The sequence below is a fragment of the Carettochelys insculpta genome, chromosome 12 (assembly GCF_033958435.1).
Source record: "Carettochelys insculpta isolate YL-2023 chromosome 12, ASM3395843v1, whole genome shotgun sequence".
Classification (NCBI taxonomy): Eukaryota; Metazoa; Chordata; order Testudines; family Carettochelyidae; genus Carettochelys; species Carettochelys insculpta.
In genome coordinates, this window is record NC_134148.1 from 39205421 (window position 1) to 39222127 (window position 16707).

At 42.4% G+C, this 16707-nt stretch overlaps 2 protein-coding genes across 2 annotated transcripts in view; both read left to right on the top strand.

Moving 5' to 3' along the window:
- Window positions 1-2797: 2797 nt before the first annotated feature.
- On the top strand, window positions 2798-15777 carry UBAP1L (ubiquitin associated protein 1 like). The gene is made up of 5 exons (XM_075007112.1): window positions 2798-2930; window positions 6109-6909; window positions 7964-8173; window positions 14105-14206; window positions 15530-15777. The coding sequence occupies exons 1-5, from the start codon at window positions 2799-2801 to the stop codon at window positions 15662-15664; spliced, it is 1380 nt and encodes a 459-aa protein (XP_074863213.1). The 5' UTR covers window position 2798; the 3' UTR covers window positions 15665-15777.
- Window positions 15778-16216: 439 nt separating this feature from the next.
- Window positions 16217-16707, top strand: part of RASL12 (RAS like family 12) — a 67839-nt gene continuing 67348 nt past the window's right edge. Inside the window, exon 1 of the mRNA XM_075007114.1 lies at window positions 16217-16520. Coding sequence (XP_074863215.1) covers window positions 16400-16520 — 121 coding nt within the window. The 5' untranslated portion in view covers window positions 16217-16399. The remainder of the gene's footprint in view (window positions 16521-16707) is intronic.

Here is a 16707-nt window from a genome sequence, read left to right on the forward strand (position 1 = left end):
GTTGTTGATATAAACTTAATATATTAATTAGGTCAGTCGTACCCAGAAATTGTGCATCGGAATGTTTATATTTTAGTCTAGTAATAGCAGTATTTAACTTCCTATTCCTAAACAACAGAAGTTTGCCTGTGAATTTATTTAGGGGCATCCTACTTTTAGATCCATGTTGTTCATGGTTTTGTATATCGTGCTGCTACATCTCCCTTTTACAAATTTTGCTTCGTTTTTATGTACTTATCCTCGCTAAAGAAAGTACCTCCTCCTTGTTTAAAAAAATTATTGCGATTTTGTGGAGATCAATATGATTACAGCTATTTTTTATTTCTTCAGTAAAAGATCTTGGAAGACTTGCTTCCTATCAAGATTTGCCAGTCGGCATGATAAAAAAGGAAAATGTGTAACCAGCCCATCATAGATAAGAAATTAGGGAATTGGGATTATTCATCTGACTATTGAACAGAGTCTTATTTTTCATTAAACTGAATCATTCAGAGCCTAAATCTATTGGCACTATTGTAGCAATACTTTCCATACCCCTAATCCCAGATTCTGCCTTTCTCTCCTGCCGTTCCTACCACATACGAAAAAGAAAAGAAAAACTTTGCCAAGTGAAATATTACTTGATTTCCTTTTAAAGTTTATCTAGATCAGTGGTTCCACAGACCCCCAGGGATCTGCGAGTGTCTTGTGGGGGGGTCCGTGAAAAAAATAGAAGATAAAAATGATCATAGAAAATAACTTCGTAAGTTTTAAATAAATTGCAATCTATTATTTTTAAATTAAATATCTTTCAATAATGTTATTAATTGCTGTCTAAAAATCTGTTGTGCTTTCCTTTTTCATTTAATGAACTGTATATAGTGGCTAGAATTGGCTTTGAAGAGGGTCCGCAAACAGTTTTGGGGGTGTCATTGGGAGTCCACAGTAGTGAAAAGGTTTGGAACTACTGGTCTAGATAATAAAGAAAGAACATCCCTCTAATGGTAAGTGTGATTGTATCTCATCCCTCTCAATAGCAGGTTCTGGGAAACACATCCCAAACAAAGGACTCAAGAAAATGATTAATACAGCTGAGAGAGTTTAAAACAACATAGAAATAAACTGCATGGGCTGATCCTTGTTGTTCTGCATTTTTTATTTAAATAACTTGCAGGAATAAGTGTGAGCACAGGATCTCAGGGCCCCCCCTTTCACACCCCAATATAGCGCATTCTGGAGTAGAGGGATATGTCTGTGCACATCAGTAAGGTCAGCAATTCTCTTTCCAGTAATCTCATCGGGATTTGTGAGCATCTATTAAGATGCTCCTGTGCTACCTCAGCAGTCACCTACCATCTGCTCTTTAAACCCTAAGTGGGAAGCCCTGCAGATTCTACCGTTGAGCTCAGACCTTGCAAGGGTTGCTGTTGGGTCACATCTACTGGGCTAGAAGGGTGTCTATTTGTGCTTCCCCTGCTACTATTTCTTAGGCACTGGTTTACCAGTGCATGGTAGAAACTACCTACTCCTTCCTCCAACCCAAGGCTACCCTTAAACTACATAAGGGTGGAGAGTCTGAACAATGTCTCCCTTGGATGACATTTTAGCCTGGGTCTCCAGAAGACCTGCCAGTTGCTCCCTTAGCTGTATTCAGCTTTCTGGTTGGGAAAGGGAATAGAAGGAAGAAAAGGTAGGTGGATGGCTGATGGAAGTTAGGAGGTGAGTGGCAGTTGAGAATACAGTGGGAAGAATGAGGGAAAAGGAAATGCATCAAGAATATTGTAAAGAAGATTGAATATAGAGGAGGATAGACATGGAGAATGAATGAGAAAAATAGTCTGTATCATGCTTCAGGTAAAAGGTCGTTTTGGTGACTATATGCCACCTGTTTAAGTTATCTCTTACCATGGGTACCAAAACAGACCACTTGATCTGGAACACTATCAAAGATTTGGAAAGCTACTTAAACTAATCAAGTGAAAATTCACATATGTAAACAATGAAATGAATTGTTAATATGCTCTTGTCTGCAAAAAGGATATATGAATAATTGCGCACTGGTTCTTCATAAGAACTTCTGAGGTTAGAAATGTCAGGCAAAGAAGTTAGATCAGCTGGCTCCAGGCACATTCTAGACAGGTGTGTACTGCAGTGGAACAGAAAACACTGTTGTGCAGAAGACATACTGGCTTAAGTGGGGTGAGAGGGGCAGGACCTGTGTGCTTCAATGATGATTTATGGCATGAGCTTATTTGCAAGTTCCTCAGAGTGTGTAAGGTCCATGTGAGTGGTCAACCTTCTCTGATTCTGCATAGGAAAAGTGTGTCAGTAATGTAGAGTGGAGCTCTGACTGTATGTGAACCACAGGATATGTAGCAGACTTACGAGAAGCAGGATCAACAGGGAGCTCTGTGAGCCAAGTGAAGTAACTGTGTTCAATATGAATCACATCTGGATCCTCCGACAGTTGTCACTGAAAATCTGAACCCTGGAGGTTTTGGCTGAAGAGGGACCCTATTCTGTGTTCATCACAAATGCCTTCATCCAATAATAGTTTAACCCTTTTATGTAACTACTTCTAGTTTCTGACATGAAATACAGTTCTTAAGATGGTCGGTGTTGTTCATGGTGGAAGTGGCTCTTCTGCTTTACCCAAATCAGCGGCAGAGTGCCTTTTTACTTTTCTAAACTATGTTTAAAATCTAAATTATTTAAATATATTTAGGATCAAGTGTGAAAAGCCATTACCCTATTAGTTCACATTAAATGTGCCGAGTCTTTTTATTTTTCTGTTAGATTGCAAAATATCAAGAGACGATATGAACTGCTTGGATGATGTACCTTTTAAAATGTGCAAGAGCTTTGAAGAGGACTCTGCTGAAGGCACCAGCTTAATCAGTTTATCAGACTTCGATATTCCTGACTGTACTGAGCTCCTAATGTGCACAATGGTAGGTTAGTCTTTGTTCTTCTGGCCTTTGTTAACTTGGATCTCCATATTAATCTCTGTGATACTGAGAATATTTTGTCGACTTAAAGTCCTTGAAATATTTCTTTTCTGGACCAAACTGACACCTAGTTTTGCAGTCTCGTACAAGGCCAAAGATTGGTAAAGCAAAACCCAGATCCTGCTTTGGCCTTTGCCCCAGGACCTGAAAGGGAATTTAGGTCAGCCAAAACTACTTATGCTGGCTAGGATGTGTGCTGCAATGTGGTGTATTTTTAAAGACTCAGGCCATGTTCACATTGCAGTTGAGCACTGTATTTAATGCACACACTGGTTGCTAGAACAATTTTGCTAGTTACAGGAAACTGCTGTGGATTTCCCTTGTTGGCAGGCCGTACTACTTATCCCTATCATCTCAGTTGTTGTTATGCCAGAATCTACTAGTGCAGATTTCCTAGGTTACGCTGAGCTGTTGCTAGCACAATCCCAACCATAGGATGAGACAGGATTTTAGTTGGAGTTCTCTTTGTGAAAAGAATTCCTTTGGTTTCAGAGATGTTCCACAAGTTCTCACCAGTAGGTGGAGACATTGCACTTTATTCTCGGCAAGCCTATTTTATGCAGGACACCGCGTAACAGAGATTGATGCTATTTACTATTGCTTGAAGGAGCTGCAGAGTTTTAAAAATCTTTTTAAAAGAAAGAGTTTAAAAAGTTCTTTCCTAGTTCATTGTTGGTCTGCTCTGCTCCCTATTTGAGATATCTCGGGTGTACCAAGAGTAGGTTTTGGGGGTTTTTTTTTTTTGGAAGGAGACTGCAAGATCTGTGCCGTATGCAATGTGTCAAACAGGTAATTGCAAACTGATAAGTGCTCAGTCTCCTTACGTGCACATTTGTGTTTGTACAGGTATACCAGATGCCCCCTTCTCTTAAAATTCTGGCTTGTGTGTCTTGCTTTGAAATAAACAATATTATTCTTCACCAGAATTTGATAAAAGCTGGAAGATTGGGTCTAGAATTGAAAGTGTTTTAGCTCTGGGGTACTTGGTTCAGGCCCATTGTCATTCCTAACAGTAGGAAGTACTCTGCCTTATTGTATGTAAGTGATAAACATTAGAAGTTGTGACCTAACTGTGTGGTAAGTTTGTCTGACATGCAGAGCTGAAAGTAAGGTGCTGCACCCCATGCGCTGCTCCAATGAGAGCCAGCAGGGGCACTGTAGGAGGAAGCGTGGCATGCTCCCAGCCAGACTCCCGGGGCTCTCCTGCAGACTGCTGTGCTAAGCAGCAGGCAGGTGAAAGGAGCTGTTTGGAGTTGAGGGAAGGAGCTTCGGGGGAGTGACAGAAGAGGAACAGCAAAGAACAAGCAGCATCGGCAGGAATGATGGGGGGGGGGTGCCCTCCGTAAAGGGTGCTCTTGTTCCCTTGTGCTCCTCTAACACACACTAGCCTCCTCCCCTGATTGGTGCACCTCACGCCCTAACCCTTTGCTCTGAGCCTTCATCTTCTTTCCCTGATTCCTTCACCCCCCACACCGCAACCCCTGCCCTCAGCCCACACCACTCCATCCCACATTTACATGTCTTATAGTTACTGTCATATTGCATACACGTACCCTAAGCCCCCGGGAATGGGGGACGGGGCAAAGTAACAGTGCCTGTAACAAACATCCCTATTGGCATCCCATAAGTGTTCTAGTATGGCGAGTGCAAGACACGCTAGTGGACTTACTTGCTCAGTCTGGTCTTTAGAGACGTATCACAAATATATTTTAAACATCTATACAGTAAACCCTTGAGTTACAGGGGGGTTGTGTTCCTGCAATGCCTGTGTAACTGAAATTTTCTTGCAAGTCGGGTGGGGAGACAGGAACCAGGCTGCCGCTTGGTTCCCTGCTCTCCTCTGCTTGTGGACCCGGGCACTGCGCCTCTCTGCCATCCCCCAGCCACGCGGCTGTCAGGTTGACAGCGAGCAGCTAGGCAAGTTAAAAGCCTTCCCCCTGCCAGTCTGATAGCTGTGTGGCTGAGAGAAGGGGCTGCAGAGCAGCATCAAAGTGCGCTTAGCTCATGTTAAAGCAAGTTACGCGCAATTTGGAGCTGCGTATGTCGAGGGTTTACTGTACAAGTAGCACCTCCTGGGTCTGGCGCCGTTGGGACCTGACTGGTCCTAAATGAGAGAATTTGCCAGACAGGGGAAGGTCCCCTGCCACTGGCACCAAAGCTCCTGCTGCAGGCACCTTGCTTTCGCTTCCTCTGCTCCCCCACCGCTGGGCTTCTTGTCCAGCTGTTGCTGCTGCTGTCTTGGAAAGTCCAGCCTCTGGTTTCCTGCCTGGGGCTCCAACTCCGGTTCCAGCCCCGCACTGCTTGGGGGCTTCATTCTGACTCTGCACAGCCATGAGTCTGCCATGGGGCTTCTGGCCCAGCCCTGCACTGCTGGGGGCCTCCAGCTCCAGCCTGACTCCTCAGCTCTGGCTCTGGCCCCGGCCCCACACTGCCCTAGCGCTCTGGTCCTATCCCTGCTCTGCTATAGGGCTGCTGGTCTGGCCCCGCATTGCCTTGGGACTCCGGCTGTAGTCCCAGCTTCACGCTGTTCCCTAAGTGGGCTGCCCATGTTGTTGAGGCTGGTCCTCCTGCCCTTTGGCTCCTGGGCTCTCTGGTTAAGCAGCATCCTTGGTCTTGCCAGATGACAGATGTTGCTGCACCAGAGAGTGCCAGTTTTCAGAGGTGCAACCGGCATAAGAACAACAGTTCCTTGTTTACTTCCATGCCAACACTTTCAGTCCACAGTTTTGTGTTTCCCTTCACTTAAAACAGGGCGAAAGGCTTTGATTGTAAGTTCAATTCTTGAAACTAGTTTCTAAGCATTACTCAAATTAAAAATACAAACTTCTAGTGTGAATTTGAGTGTAGTATAATTATTTCTGAGGTGGATGCTAGTCTTCATCAGGATTATGGATTTGAGGGCAGACTGTGTCCGTGGGAATAATGCCCTTGCCTGAGATGGAGTTATACTGATTTACACCAGAAGAGGAAGTGGCCCATAGTGCTCACACCTGCTGGCCTTATTCATCCAGCTAGTTGCATGAATGGGATTTTCGTTTTTGAACAAATGAAAGTATTTTAATTGCTACCCCGTGAGTTTTTAAATAAACACTAAATTATTACACTTGTTGCTACTTTACAGCATGATTTCTCCTTAGAAAGAAGGGTGCTTTATTGGATTGAGTCTGCTTCTGGGCAAGAAGCTCCCTGGTATGAAGTTACTACTGATGTTGTCCCAACAGCTCCACCTTGCTGGCTTCTTTTGGTTGATCCTAAAGAAAACTATATCATCAATATACAGAATGAGGAGACAGCTGGTGGACAAGCAAAAGATGGCGTTACACAGACAGCCTCGGTTCGGAGATGTGTAAGCCTAAGTTCTGCTGATGCGAAAAGTGGTCCTCCCCAGCCCGGAGCTGCACCATCTGAGACAGAAAGTGAGGACTGGTACTCTGAAGAGAATGAGTATTCTCAGGGTGATGAGTACTCCTCAACCACCTGTGAAGAAAGCGAAGAAGAAGAAAACGCCGTGCCTCAGCATTCCAGAGTTCACCAGTTAAGGCCAAAGACTTCTCCAGGATTGTTGGATTCACCTTCTGAAAACTGCTGCCACAAGGCATTTACCTCAAATCTGACCAAACAGAGAAGATCAATGATTTTATTTAATAATATGAAGAATGAGTTGGAAGAAACTAAAAAGAAGTTAGCTGCTTTAGTGCATCCTTTAAATAGAGCATCCATGGAAAGGAAACTGGCTCCAAGGCCGTTTTCGCTCTACCAGCGCTCTCAAAGTAGTAGAAATCTTAGATATGGACCTGCCTCTGATGTATCTTTGATCGGAACTTTAACTCCAACACCTCCGCCTACTCCTTGTTGCAGTCCCAGCACACCTTCTGCTGCTAGATCAATACCTCCAATAAGAAACCATAAACCCACAGTTGCGGTAAGATTCAGCTTTTTGATGGTGTATACCTTTGTCACATATCTCCATGTAAAGTGGGGTAAAGGGTGTAAGAGAGAGGAGACAATGCACCCTGTAGCAGTACTTGCCAAAGTTTTAGAAGCTGTTCAGGAAAACGTAGGCAATTGCCCTTTGTTATATGTTGAGGTTGAAAACACTGGAAAAATTGAGGAAAATCAGAGTAGTGTTTGGAGGCCAGGTTTTCATTAGAACTAGTTTAACACTTTTTGCTGAAAAAGGCTTTGAATGAAAAATTACATTTTTGAGACAGCTTCCACTTTTAGCAAAGAACTGTTAACTTTTTATTTTATCATTTCCAGTCACTTGTTTTTAAGACTTGGCCATCTGACTGTCATCCTCATTGGTGTGATCATTTCCTGCTTAGCCGGACGACAAGTACAGAGCTAATTCTTGGAGTTATGAACAGGAATCCCTGTGAATGAGGAGCTGGATGTGATCAGTTTTTCACCTCAGCATTCTTTGATCTGTATCTGACCCCATGTCTAGACTTAAGTCTAGTGCCTTTGAAAAGAGAGCTTGTGGACAAATTGTTTTACTTAATAACTACAGTGGATTATTTTGTTTGTTTTTATTCCTATAGTTTTTGCTTAAAGTTTTCCAAAATTTCTGGTCTCCAGACATTGCCATCTCAGTCTGTTCAGAGTTTCACTGGGCGCATGAGTTCTTATCTCAGTAAGGTTGTTTGACGTTAACTTTAGAATATGTTAGACTAGCATTTGTAATGCAAATATGCACATGCATGATGGCTAACGTGTAATCATTCATTTCTACACACCCCCACAGAACCAGAATAGAATTGTTCCATTTCCTGGAATTTTTTCCCATGGTTGTCAAGTCTAATGAAATTAAATGACAAATGTTGAAATGATGCTTTTGAAACTCCACAATTACCTTGTTGTTCCAGAAGAGAAGGAGGATTCTTTTTATAGCTCCCCATAGTACTAAATCCTAGCTAGTTTCTTGTAAATGGATGTGTCCTAATTAGCAAACATAAAGTACTCTGTTTATTTTTCAGTCCCTCAGCCCCTATTCCTGCCTGCCACCCCCTTCTGGGGCTCTGCGACCTCCAAGTTCCCACAGAACTCATCCAGATTCAACAGCTGACCTTCTCTCGGCATTAAGCCAAGAGGAACGTGACCTTATTGAGCCAGTAATAGCCTTGGGTTATCCGATACGCAGAGCAATCCTCGCTCTCCAGAAGACTGGAAGACAAAGTTTAGGTCAGGTTAGTGGAGCTACAATTGCTTAATTTGAATGGCATGGAAAATACTTGATAAAGGACAATCACATGAGAAGCGTCTTAGTACAATATCATCTGGTAATTAGCCAACTCTTGAAAGAGCTATCCAGTTCTTCTTTTGGCAGACTCCAATTTATCTTATGTCGTAATGAGAAATGAAGTAATTGAGGAATTTGTCCTACAGTAATTCTACACCAGGGAAGAAAGTTGATTTCAGATACGCAACTCTATCTACTTTCTTCCCTAGTGTAGTCTGAGGCTCAGCTGTTTCGTGCTGAGTACGGGGGTCGACGGCTGAACCCAAGGAAGTCGATTTTGCTGCCTCTTAACCAGACGCAGCAAAATTGAACTCTGGAAGATTGACTGCAGCGTGTCAATCTTCACAAAAGTATAAATTAGCCCTTAGAGCCTAAGTTCCCCCAAGACACATTGCTGCGCAGCTTCCCATTCAGCCCTGCACAGGGGCTCAGGGCTGCAGCTGGGGAAGAGATATTGCCACAAGCCCTGAAGCTACTGTGGCACACCAAAGCCTTCATCCCCAGCCTCTGTCCTTTCCTGCACCCCAACGCTCATACCTGATCCCCTTCCAAAGGTGAACCCTTCCTACACTCCAAGTCCGTCAGCCCCACCTGCATTGTCAGCCAAAGCACTTGCATCCTAAACCTCCATCCCAGTGCAACTGAGAGCCTGCATCCCTATTCAGAGCCTTCACAGTCCTCTGCTCCAACCCTCTGCCACAGCTGTGAGACCCCTCCCACATTCAGAGCCCCTTGGCCCACTCCCACTGCATGAATTTTATTATGTGCCCCAATATGCAGCGATGTGTCTCACATCACCTCCAGATTGGTGTGCATAATAAAATTCATGGTGCTCAGTGGTGGAAAAAATTAGAAGGAGCGCTGTTCAGAGTTTAAAATTTTAAGTAATACAATGGCCTCACATTACGTTCAGCCACAGTCCCTCAGGCAATAATAGCTGCTGTTTTACAGTGTTTTATTTATTGCATAGAACCAAAAGGCTACACCTGTGACCTAGAGCACAGTATTATTTTGAAGTGCAGATTTCTTGTTTCCATAGAATGGAAACATTTTTGCGAGAAGATTTCTACCCCCCATCAGTCATTAGATTAATCTGATTTATTTCCATGTCTTATCTAATCAGAATGGGAGTGTGCAGTTGCCTCTGAGATTTCGTGCTGCTTTACCAAAATTAAAGAATTTGTCTGAAAAATAGTGATTTGTCACAGAATATGTGTGGACAATACCTGTCCATTACCCGAGGTCACAGTATTTTCCAAGTTGTCACCTATACATATCACTTATAGTTATCTTGCTGGCTGCCTCTCCACGTTAGGTAGTATCTGAGACATGATGCTCTCGAATGTGTTTCTCCTCACAACTCCCCCTTGAATTAGGAAAGTACTGTTATACCATTGCATAGATGGGGCACTGTGGCCTAGGGAGACACATAGCAATTTGCTGAGTGTCACACAGGAATTGGACCTAGGTCTTCCAAGGTACCAGGTACTACCCTATTTACTAGACCTTCCCAGGCCAGTTCTGCTGTTCAATGTAAGTATTTTAATAATCCTGATTGGTGAACTATATTTTACTCGCAAACCTCAAAATAAGCCAGGCACAGAGAAGTGAGTAATGTGCATCCTCCATGGCTTCCATCATCTTTAATACGGCGGTGCAGCCCAGAGATGCTATACGTCCCAGCAAGCCGTGCTCCATATTTAGAGATGAGATTGGCTGCAGTCTGCTCCATCCTGTGCAAATTGGCCACAGCACTCAGGTTCTCACAGTTATTAGCTATTAGCTAACTGTATGGTTGTGCCCTTCTGCTCCCTGGTTTCTGAAGTGCATCCTAGTCTCCTTCGCCAGCTTGATCGTCTCTTCCCCATCTAGGTGAGCAGGGGCACAGACAAAATATACTGGCTAGCTGTGGAGACCTTCTGTGTCAAATTACCAGTGTAAGTCTGACCAAATTAGGCTAAAGACCTTGCTAGAAAAATGTTTCCACCAAAAATTGAAAAGAATAAATGAGAGTTATTTGTTGTTCCTTAGCATCATGCTCTGTTGCAGTGTGATACCAATAGTAACATCGTGTACTAGACAAAAATCACTGCATTCATTATGGTGTTCAGTAAATCAGTAAGAATCTACCCTGATTCCCCAAACAAGCATTGTCAAGGCGTCAACCTTAGAGGCAACATTACTCCAATTCTGACAAAAGAACATGGTTAAAAGACTCATAGAGTGATAGGAATTGCCATAATAGGCCAGTGGTCTATCTAACCAGTATCCTGTCTCTCCCAGTCACCTGTACCCAATGGTCTGGTAGGCAGGGAAGAATTCCACACTGAAAGGAATTCCAGTTGTGGAAAAACTTTCTGACAATTGAAGTCTCTTCTTAACCCCTGGCGGTTAGCAGATGGCTTATGGCTGAAGCAGAAGTGAAGGTTCTTCCAAAGTTTTTGATCACCCTTTCTAATACAATTATTCTCATTAGCTGCATAAATCCTTGCTATTTTTGTAAGCACTTCTAACTCTTGGCCTCAGTTATGTTGTGGCAATGAGTTCTGCAGGGCTGATTGTGCATTGTGCGACAAAGTTCTGTCTGTTTTAAATTTTCTGTCATTCCACTTTATTGACTGAGTTATTGGTCTGGTAATACAGAATGCTTTATGGATGTTTTTAACAGTGGATTTACCCACTCTTAGTCTGCAGCTTGCTCCCATGGAGGAATGCTGGTTTTCCCCAGTCCTTCATTCTGAAGCCATTACTTTTCTCTATATAAGGTAATGTGTGGGAGGAGCCAGAAGGGGGCACATGCCCCACCCCCAACACTTCCCGGGGGAGGAAGCAGGAACATTCATCAAGGAACCACAACGGTGGAAGTTGCAGGGGGTGGAGCCGCCAGGCAGCCCCATGCTAGCAGCTCCTCTGGTGTGGCCTTGTTACCCCCAGGTTTTCCATGCAGTTGTGTCTCCTGGGGTCCCTGCAGCCACACCATAGTATAGGGCTGGGGTGAGTACAGCCATACCAGAGGAGCCGCTGGTCAGCTCCACATTCTGCTCCATTCACTGCTGTGGTGCTGGAAAGACCGGCAGTTCAGAAATCTGTTGCTCACGTAACATGGAACGGAGAGGGGACAGGGAGAGTGTGGGGGGTCCAGTATGGGAGTGGGGCAGGGAAGGAGTCATGTGCGCTGTCATGTCACATGTGCCCCACTTTTTAGCTGGTTCCTCCCTTTGGGTCCCTCCCATGAGTCGCCTGACCTGCTCCTGAAGTCAGTGCCTTTCTTGCCTGTGCTCCATCTCTGGCTCTGATGATGGAGCTTACAGGCTGCTGTCTGAATTGGCTCACAAGGCACTTGGAATTTAACACAGTTATACAGGGCAACGTGTTTTCAGCATTTACCTGCTAGAAATTGCAGGCTTAGAAGACTGGGCTTTCTTAGTGAAGGTCAAACAAAATTGTTCTGGAAATCATGGTAATATGTTCGAGTGAATGTGTCAGCCAAGGGATTGTTAACTGGAGCGGATTGCTTGTCATTGCATTGTTTTTCTTTTAGATGATAAATCATTTCCTGCATAGCATGACAAGTAGCATAGTGAATGGGGTAACATGGGGGCAGAGGAATTACCAAGCTAAAAGTTTATTGAAGAACTTCAGGATTGATTGGTACCTCAGCACGCTCCAAAGATTATAGTGCCAGAATAAAAACTTGGTTTTGAAGTTTTCTCTGATATATGATGCAGGAAAGAACCCAGAGAGAACAGTTTATAATAGGTACAAATATTAAAACTATAGTGTATTTAGTTTTAGTTTTGCAGAACATGCCTATATAATGTTTTGTGGTTGCATTAATATTCTTGAAAACCAAATACATACCTTTTTTTTCCTAAATATATTCCTCCAGGGTAAGCTAGATATATTCTTTCTCCACCTTTGCAGACAAAAGATATGTACTGTACCATGAAGGCTGATGGTTCTCGCAATATTTAAAAACCCGTTTTTGTTTAGTCTTCCTAATATTTTTGCAATGTGGAAATCACAAGTTCTACACTATGTTTACACTTCTGCAGTAAACGTAAACCAGCAGTCAAAGAAATACTGTCAACAGCAGTGGCTTTTTAGGTAGGAAGGTCATGAGAAGAATAAAAACAGTATTATTTGTATAATAAATGGCAAGTGAATGTACACTGTAATTAATATTTTATTTGATAATACCAAGTGAATTTAGGTTGTGCTTTTTAATCCTCATTACTGCATCACTGAAGAAATTAGTATTCTGCCAATTTTATTTTCTGTTTTTGAAAGTCTTTTTTTGGAGATTTAGCAAGTTAATGAACCCTCTTCTTGATCTGATGCTGTTAATCTAGCCCAGGGTCATTCATTTTCTTTTACTGGTAAAAACTTTGAAGATTGTAAGTCTAATTCTCCTCTGGCATCAACAGACACAACTTCAGAGAAGTCTCTGGAGTTGCACCCACTTACAAGTGGTGAATTTGGTCCTGCCTTTTTTGCCATTGTATATTTCATTTATTGTTTGTCACATGAATTTTTGGGCAGGGAACAGCTTATGTGGTATTTATAAGATACCGCTGGGAATTGTGCTATCAGCACTCCAAGAACAACAAGGAAAGCCAAAAATAACTGTTTACTTTCAATAATGACAGCACACAGGCCTCTGTTGCAGTGGGGAGCGTGTTCTGTTCAGCATTAGGGGCAAGCCACCAGAGGACTGATGGTTTTGAACATCAGCAGTGACACTATGAACATGGCAGATTAGAGCTCAGCACCACCTAGTGCTTTAAAGAGAGTCTTTTTTTAAAAAAACAAAACAAACAAACAAAAAAAACTTTAAAATATTTTTTTCACACATCTAGCAGAGTTCAGATTTTTGGGTTCCCCCAGGGTGGGGGAGTTCCTCCATTTATACTTATTTCCCACACCCAGGAACTGGGAAGTTCTTAGATGATTTTCTTTTCCAGGGAGGTGATGAAAGTCCTGCTGCCCGAGTCATTGAAAATTAGCATGGAGTGGACAAAGCATTAGGCAATGAACTGAATGGAACAAATTTGCGATGACTTTCCCAACTTTTATTTTATTTATTTATTTTTTTAATTTGTGATCCTCCCTCTACTGTGTACCTAAAAACAGGTGCAAAATTACAGCTGACCTTAATGGAGGCTGAAAGGCAAAAGGTCTAGTTTTCTTAATTGTGACTGTAACACACGGCATTCACCAGCTCGTGGGAAAACTGTACAATGGGCAAGTCACGTATATTCCATGTATTTCTTGTTACAATCCTAGTCTATTCTCCAATCTCAAAGTCCATCAGAACACTTCAACGTTAGCTCCATTGAGCACCTAAGAATTTAGCTGGTGAAGAAAAACAGTCAATTTTAATTTTTTTTAAAGTAAAGGGCCAAAGCTCTAGGTGATAATCTGGAGCTATCTTGATTTGCACCAACTGAAGATCTGGCCCACACTGAGGGAATGTTTGCATAAATAAGTGATACAACACCAGGTGTGTAATCTTGACCCAGCTGAAATCAGTAGGGCTAGAATTTTATGAAGCAGATGGCCTACCCTCTCAACGAGGAAAGCTACATTCCAGCTTCATGGATTTTCCATTATATTGAAACAATTTGTGTACTGCCCTCTCCCCTTCTGGGTGCATCTGGCTCAGGTTATAAGGCCCTCAGTCCCTCAAGGAGTTCAGGTGACACCTCAATGATAAGAACAACCTCTAAGTGGAGCCTCCATTTTGCAGGGCTTTGGAGTGGTGGGAATGCAGCCTCCTTCAATCAGATTTCATGTACAGGCAGTGGATTTTGATTACTTCTCGTCCTCTCTCCAGGAGCTTATGTTAACCCAGTTCCTTTCTTGCTCTCTGTTGTAGTTTCTCAGTTACCTTAGTGCCTGCGACAGGTTGCTGAAACAAGGCTATGAAGAGGGGCAGGTAGAAGAAGCCATGGAAATGTTCCAGTACTCGGAGAAGAAGGTCAGATGCAGTTAGGCACATTCAAAACAAAGAGTAATGTTGCTTAGGCCTTATAGAGGTGGGATTGAACCAAACTCCAGCACAGTCTCCAGACCCCCTTTCCCTCTGGGCTACACAGCCATATTTGTGAATGACTCCATCCCTGCCTCCCCCCATGGCAATGGAAACACTATGGTTCCTTAGCCCCTGCACTGATGAATTGTATATTGCAAGGGCATCAGCCTTCCCAGTGGCCTATCTATGTACCGTTTACACAGTGAGTTGCTAGAGCCCCTGTGAAAGCTCTCCACTGAACGCCTTCCTTTCCCCAGAGAGCAGAGCCATGTTATTGTGGTGGTGTGTGTTGGCTTTTATGAAGTCAGCGTTGGCCAAAGATATTGGGAGGTGCCCCTAACTATGTGAAAAGTGGCAAAAAAAAAAAAAAAGAATAAGCACCATTGAACTTTAAGTTTGGGCTGTTTAGCGTAACCCCAACTTCACAATATGTGGGACTGCACCTTTCACTTCTGGTGACTTAGTTGCAGATGAGAGGCTGTGAAAGATACTAAGGCCAGCAAAAGTCTAGTGCAGAAGTGAAGGATATGGTGGGGGCGGGGGAGTGTGTAGGTACACTAAAATAATAGATCCCAGCTTGAGCACAGTAGTTTTTCTGATTTGATAATTTTTTCATGAAAATATTTTGTAATATGACTGAAATTCTATTTCACTATTAAGTAAAGTCCCTGCCCTCAGAATAGTAGTGTTTTACCATACTATTGGATAGGGACCTATTTAGAATCTTTGGAATTGATGAAGTTGTTATTGACTGTTCCACTATAAAGAGTATTGAAATAAAGAAACAACAGTTGTTACCAGCCGTTAAAAGCTAGCCCCAATGTCTTTACAATCTAGGTGGTGTGTCCCAAAAAAGAGATAAATGAGACCAGATTAACCACCAGAGCCAGTGGATGTCACTCCATTAAGTCAGTAGACTGGTGCCCATTTTTACCTATTGTGAATTTGGCCCATTGTTTCCCAACTGTCCTGTTCTCTTCAGATTCTCCAGTTCTGTGTGTATAGCCACTGCACCAACTGGAGCACCAGTCACTTCTACAGGGTTTTGCCCAAGTACAGGAATTGGTCTACTTGGATCAGCATTCAGGATCAGAGCTTTACCATCCACAATTGTGTCATTTATTTTCAACGTTGTTCCTTAAAAGTAATTAATCCAGGTAGCATATACCTCATTTGAAACTTTTCACATTCTGCTGCCTCTGCTCAAACCTTAAAGTGAATTTTCCTTGAATTGATGATAAAATAATTTTCTGTTTCTTTTCCCCCCAGGCAGCAGAATTCCTTCATCTTTTAGTACAATTTAAGGATATGGGTTTCCAGCAAGCTGAAATCAAAGAGGTTCTTCTGCTTTACGAAAATCATAGAGATAAGGCACTAGAAGAGCTGGTGACACGAACACAGTGACGAAATCTGTGGTAACAATGACATCCTTTCATCTCTAGATTGGCCACCATAGCCTCATGTGTATCAGTTTCATTCTAAACACAGGTTGTTAACTTAGTGAAAGACATGACAGGAGCCCCTCAGAAATAAACTAATGTGTTATCTCAAGCTCTCTTTGCATTCTGTGAACATCTGTTTACAAGTGATTTTATTACTGTACCATAACAGTGGCTTTTTATCAAAAATTTTTGTCTGTACCCCCACTTTCTAAGTGTGCAATGTGACTGTCTCAGTGTTTGAACAAAACAGAATTAGTTCCAAGCCCTCTGTGGTTTGAATTCTGCTAAAAACCAGAATATGGTTTACAAGGCTTTGCAAAACATGGCCATCTCAATCACTATGGGAACATATAGCATAGTCTCTGTTCTTTCTATATTACAATACCAGGAAATAGAGCCAGATGTGAACATCAAAAAAATATAAACAAACAGTAAAGGTCAGTTTTCTTAAAAGCAAAACATTTCTCCAGAAAATAAGTTCCTGTTTTCTTGAGATGAGTTCACCTTCACTTGGTCCTGTTTGAAGCATGTAACCAAATTCTGTGTTTCAGCCACATAACACTGACTTCCCATTTCAAAGGAGAATGGTAAAATGAATATAATATTTAACGGAGTGTAACAGGAGAAAACAGGGTTCTGTTGTAATTTTGTTGAGAACTAATATATCATGTTTATTCAGTAAGATGAAAAATGGCTTATGCAAGACTTATGCTTTACATGTGTAGGAATTTTCGTGAAATTTGGAAGAGAAGGAGAAGTGAAAGAATCATTCTGTGTCCAATTGAAGGAAGTTTGGGGAAGCAGCATATTTCCAAAAGGTGGGAATAATCAAATTTTGAACAGATCTGGACAATTTTGATGTAGGTTTTCTTTTTTTCCTGATGTAACTGATCCGAATAATCTTTTTGGACGTCACTCTGCCCTTTTCAACTTTACAGGGATAATGTCACACAGAGGAACTCAAGCGCTTGATTTTCCTTTGGATTAGTCATAACTGTAATTGCT

What these genes read in the sequence shown, in the direction of transcription:
- UBAP1L (XM_075007112.1), top strand. Translation starts at nt 2,799, where the DNA reads ATGAACTGCTTGGATGATGTACCTTTTAAAATGTGCAAGAGCTTTGAA. An exon ending in ACCATAAACCCACAGTTGCG is followed by an intron (nt 6,910 to 7,963) that starts GTAAGATTCAGC and finishes TTTATTTTTCAG; the next exon opens with TCCCTCAGCCCCTATTCCTG. An exon ending in TCCAGTACTCGGAGAAGAAG is followed by an intron (nt 14,207 to 15,529) that starts GTCAGATGCAGT and finishes TTTTCCCCCCAG; the next exon opens with GCAGCAGAATTCCTTCATCT.